The 5191-nt window shown below is 51.0% G+C and overlaps 1 protein-coding gene across 1 annotated transcript; it reads right to left on the bottom strand.

The window, feature by feature from the left end:
* Window positions 1-3094: 3094 nt before the first annotated feature.
* On the bottom strand, window positions 3095-4141 carry LOC137677054 (olfactory receptor 14C36-like). Its single transcript, XM_068424243.1, has one exon. It carries the CDS (start codon window positions 4139-4141, stop codon window positions 3095-3097), a length of 1047 nt encoding a protein of 348 aa, XP_068280344.1.
* Window positions 4142-5191: the final 1050 nt, after the last annotated feature.

Here is a 5191-nt window from a genome sequence, read left to right as displayed (position 1 = left end):
GGGTATGTGGTGCCCTGTGAGGCCATGGGGTTGACCCTGCCGTGGCCATGCTGGTCACAGTGGGAAGCAGACCCAGCTGGATGGGGATCATGCTGCTGAGCCCCTTTCCATCTTCCCTGATTGCTCAGGAGACAAGGACAAGGCTGGGCAGGACCATGGGATGTCTCCAATGGCACAAAAAGCAGGTGAGGACTGCACTACATCCAGTCCACAGGGTTTCCAGGAAGGTGGGCTGAACCATTTTCTAGTTTTATGTCCCTTTGCCTGCTAGCTCCTCACAGCCTCTCATGGGATTGCAGGGTCCTCGTTAGCCCATGGGCTCCTCACATTCTCCTTTCCTTCAGCGAGACTCCAACTTGGATTGTCACTCCTTTTATGAGATGCCAGTCACTGCCCACCCAGACTCACATACTTTTCTTGGAGATCCCCTGAGCTTTTCTGGCAGTTCCAAGTTCCTCTCCAGGACAGCATTGGCCATCAGCCCCACCGCAAGCGTGACTGTGCCAGGCAGGTAAGTCAAAGACCATTTGTCATCTGTTTGGACATGTGCCACCAAGAAGGGAGATCTAGGTCCAGCCCTTGGTCCCAAACAGATTCCCCTGGGACTCTGACTCTGTCCTCTTGAATCTGTGCAGAACCCCAGAACACCAAGAGGACTTGGTGGAGCAGATCATCTTTATTGACATCATGCGGCACGTACAGGACTACCACGTGATCAGGCCCAGTCAGCATGTGTTTATGAAAGGCAGGTCCTGCTTGACTAGCCTGATCTCCTTCTATGACAAGGTGACCTACTTACTGGATGAGGGAAAGATTGTGGATGTTGTCTGCTTAGATTTTAGTAAAGCCTTTGACACCTTTCCCACAGCATTCTCCTGGAGAAACGGACTACTTATGGCTTGGATAGGTGTACACTTCACTGGGTAAAAAACTGTCTGGATGGCCGGGCCCAAAGAGCTGTCATGAAAGGAGTTAAAACCAGTTGGCGGCCGGTCACAAGTGGTGTTCCCCAGGGCTCAGTATTGGGGCCAGTTCTGTTCAATATCTTTATCAACGATCCGGACGAGGGAATTGAGTGCATGCTCAGTAAGTTCGCAGATGACACCAAGTTGGCGGAACTGTTAATCTGCTTGAGGGTGGGAAGGCTCTGCAGAGGGATCTGGACGGGGTGGGTCAATGGGCCAAGGCCAACTGTATGCGGTTCAACAAGGCCAAGTGTCAGGTTCTGCACTTGGGGCACAAGAACCCCATGCACCGCTACAGGATTGGGGAAGAGTGGCTGGAAATCTGCCTGGCAGAAAAGGACCTGGGGGTGTTGGTCAACAGCCAGCTGAACATGAGCCAGCAGTGTGCCCAGGTGGCCAAGAAGGCCAACAGCATCCTGGTTGTATTGGGGAGAAGACTGGGGCAGAGAAACGGAGCGATCAAGGTGGATCATGGACGAAGAAGCCTGTGGAAGACCAGGGAGGAGGGGGTGCAAGGGGCCAGCTGCCCGTGGGGAAAGTGACTGGTCAGTGTTGGTTTGGCTAAACCCCGTGCCTGATCACCGTGGTCTCTCCTGCTTATTATACTGGTTTCACTTGGGGTAGAGTTAATTATCATAGTAAGTTGTATGGGGCTGTGTTTTAGATTTGTGATGAAAACAATGTTGATTACACACCACTTTTCTAGTCATTGCTGAGCAGTGCTTGTACAACACCAAGGCCTCTTCTGCTTCTCGTGCTGCCCTGGCAGCGGGTAGGCTGGGGGTACACAAGAGCTTGGAGGGGACACAGCTGGGACAGTTGACCCCAACTGACAAAAGGGATCCTCCATACCGTAGGACATCATGCTTAGCAATAAAAGCTGGGGAGAGAAGGAGGAGGCGGGGATCTTCGGAGTGATGGTGTTTGTCTTCCCAAGTAACTGTTACAAGTGATGAAGCCCTGCTTTTGCTTAAATGGGTAACTATCTGCCTGCCGGTGGGAAGCAGTGAATGAATTCCTTACTTTGCTTTGCTTGTGTGCGTGGCTTTGGTTTTATCTATTAAGCTATCTTTACCTCAGTCCATGGGTTGTCTCATTTTACCTTTCTTGGGCTGTGTGTATTTGGGTGTGAATGTATGTACATGTTTTGCTGGTGAATTCTAAGTGGGGCTAGTAAGGAGGAGGAGGACACCAGGATCTGGAGAGACCCAGGGTTCAAACAGCCAAGTGGGCAATATCTCTGAGTCTGGGCAGACCCAAAGCCCAGGCCCACACTGGAGGGACCACAAGGGTGTGTGAGACTGCGGGTAAGTTCTGCCAGGAAGGTACGGACCACTCATGCAAACTTCACACCAGGTCAGCCTGGGAGGGGGAATGGGATGGGGCCAGTTGTGTTGCTTATGGTTGTGTAAGTGCTGCTGTTGGTGTGGTGGCTATAAAGGTGCTGTTGCCTGTTGGAGTTCATCTGTGCCTGGTTGACTGTGTCCATCTTTGTTTCCCTGCAGATACCTGGATTTCCCTTTGGTTGACTCCACCTTGGGCAATGTCTCACTTTGTGGGACTCTAGTCAGTGACCACCCCAGGCACATGCGGTCCATGCATATGTCATGGCCTCTCCAGGCAGGTCCAGATTCCTCTCCTGGAGGATGTCCTCAGCCCTGTCACACACTGGGACAACGCAGTATGGCAGTATCTCAGGGACCATTGTCCATCTCCACTGTCAACAGACAACAGGGATGTGTCCTAAATTCAACCCTTGTTCTGTACCTGCTACCAACATGACAATGAACTTCTTACTCGAGCCCTTTTGGGGTGAAATTCCTGGGTCTTTTGTTGACATCAGCTTTGGAAGAACAGCCAAATCTTGAGGAACTGCACGGGGGATATGTCATTTTATTACAGAGATGCTACGAGAGAGTCAGCTCTGAAAAAGTGTTAGAAAAACATTTATACAGATTTCAAGTGAGAGAGAGAGATGGGTTCCTTTCTCAGGAGAGCGTGCTGAATATAAAATATTATGTAGGAACATGATAACCATAAATAACAGTACAGGTAATGCTCACAAAAAAAAAAAAAAAGGATTAAAAAAAAGAAGCAAAGTACAGGTCTGCATTGAGATACACTAGGTGTCATTTGTGGAGAGTGCTGGAAAGTTTCTCACTATTGACAAACATCCATGAAATCACTTTCCTGATGGACTCCTTGAGTTCCTTGTTCCTCATGCTGTAGATGAGGGGGTTCACTGCTGGAGGCACCACAGAATACAAGACTGCCACCACCAGATCGAGGGATGGGGAGGAGATGGAGGGGGGCTTCAGAGAGGCAAAAATACCAGTGCTGATAAACAGGGAGACCACGGCCAGGTGAGGGAGGCACGTGGAAAAGGCTTTATGCCGTCCCTGCTCGGAGGGGAACCTCAGCACGGCCCTGAAGATCTGCACATAGGACAACACAATGAAAACAAAACATCCGAAAAATAAATACACATTAGCCACAAGTATGGCAAAATCCCTGAGGTAGGAGTGTGAGCAGGAGAGCTTGAGGACCTGGGGCATTTCACAGAAGAACTGGCCCAGGGCATTGCCTTGGCAGAGGGGTAGTGAAAATGTATTGGCCGTGTGCAGCAGAGCATTGAGAAACCCACTGGCCCAGGCAGCTGCTGCCATGTGGACACAAGCTCTGCTGCCCAGGAGGGTCCCGTAGTGCAGGGGTTTGCAGATGGCAACGTAGCGGTCATAGGCCATGATCGTGAGAAGACAATACTCCGCTGTGATCAAGAAGAGCAAGAAAAAGACCTGTACAACACATCCTGCATAGGAGATGGCCCTGGCGTCCCAGAGAGAATTTGACATGGATTTGGGGAGAATGGTGGAGATGGAGCCCAGGTCAAGAATGGAGAGATTGAGGAGGAAGAAGTACATGGGGGTGTGGAGGCGGTGGTCACAGGCCACAGCAGTGATGATGAGGCCATTGCTTAGGAGGGCAGCCAAGTAGATGCCCAGGAAGAGCCAGAAGTGCAAGAGCTGCAGCTCCCGCATGTCTGCAAATGCCAGGAGGAGGAACTGGGTGATGGAGCTGCTGTTGGACATTTGCTGCCTCTGGGCATGAGGACATGTCATAGGAGAAAAAGAGAGTGACAAGTTAGGGGAGAATTCTCTAAGCAAAATCAAAGCCATTTCCCACAGTCTCCCCACCTGTAACACACACAGACATCTTTTTGTTTTCCTAGGAGACCTTCCTTCAGCTTTGTGGCTGGAGCCCTGGTTGTTGCTGGCCATGAGTGTGCAATGAAGAACAGGGCATCTGCCCATGGGCTCTCGATCATCAGCCCTGCTCTGCAGAAGTGGGCAGGAGCAGGGACCGGTCCTGGTGGTCAACTTTGTCCAGTGAAACTGCTGTTAACGGCCTGTCAGCATTTGCATCCACAGTGTTAAGGAACAGGGATAGCAGAAGGCAGTTTGAGAGTTCTAGGTTCTTTTACAGCTCCCCTGCCATCTCACTTGAGGAGTATTCTTGGATGTCAGAAACCCTCAGCATTTCTGCTGCACTCAGGGAGAACAGAGCGAGTCCTGCGAGGCAAGAGGATTGCCTGTGGCTTAGTGCACAGTAAAAGGAGCTGGTCTGTCCCTCCATCAAGTTCCCAGTTTCTCTGGGATTGCACGTTTCTGACATGGAGGGCTATCACACTCCCATGTTACCCTGAAAAATGACCAGACACTGCTGAGAGCAGAGGGATCCACTGCAGACCACTAAGTGCCTCACCCTTTCTCAAGGTCTCAGCACCCCACTTCCAGCCCACGACACTCATGCCTTATTTCACCAACCCAACAGCATTTCCACAGTTGCAGAGGCTTTGCATTCTCCATGGGGCTTTTAGATAAAACAGAGGTGCTATGAGATAGGTTTGCATTGTTGAGTGCAGCTCACAGCTTGGAAGGACATCTCCAGGGGACAGCCAAGTGTCCTAACAAGGGCATCTCAGTAGGAGTCAGCTCATATCCCAGCCCCACAGACTGTATGGACCAAAGATCCACAGGTGGGAGGAAAGCTGGGACACTTGTTCCCATGGACACACCTGCATGAAAGGACCCACAAGATCAGTGTGTGACTCTGCAGCTCAAACTCCACCTCCCCAGAGAGCCTGGCAGCAAGAACGAAATAACCACAGCAATAACAGAGACAAGTGGAGAAACAAGGGGAAATCCAGTGGGATTCCCAGAGGGTGT

Source organism: Nyctibius grandis, assembly GCF_013368605.1.
Source record: "Nyctibius grandis isolate bNycGra1 chromosome 34 unlocalized genomic scaffold, bNycGra1.pri SUPER_34_unloc_2, whole genome shotgun sequence".
Taxonomy (NCBI): domain Eukaryota; kingdom Metazoa; phylum Chordata; class Aves; order Nyctibiiformes; family Nyctibiidae; genus Nyctibius; species Nyctibius grandis.
The sequence above is the reverse complement of the archived record's forward strand: the minus strand, read 5'-3'. Positions and strand labels throughout refer to the sequence as shown.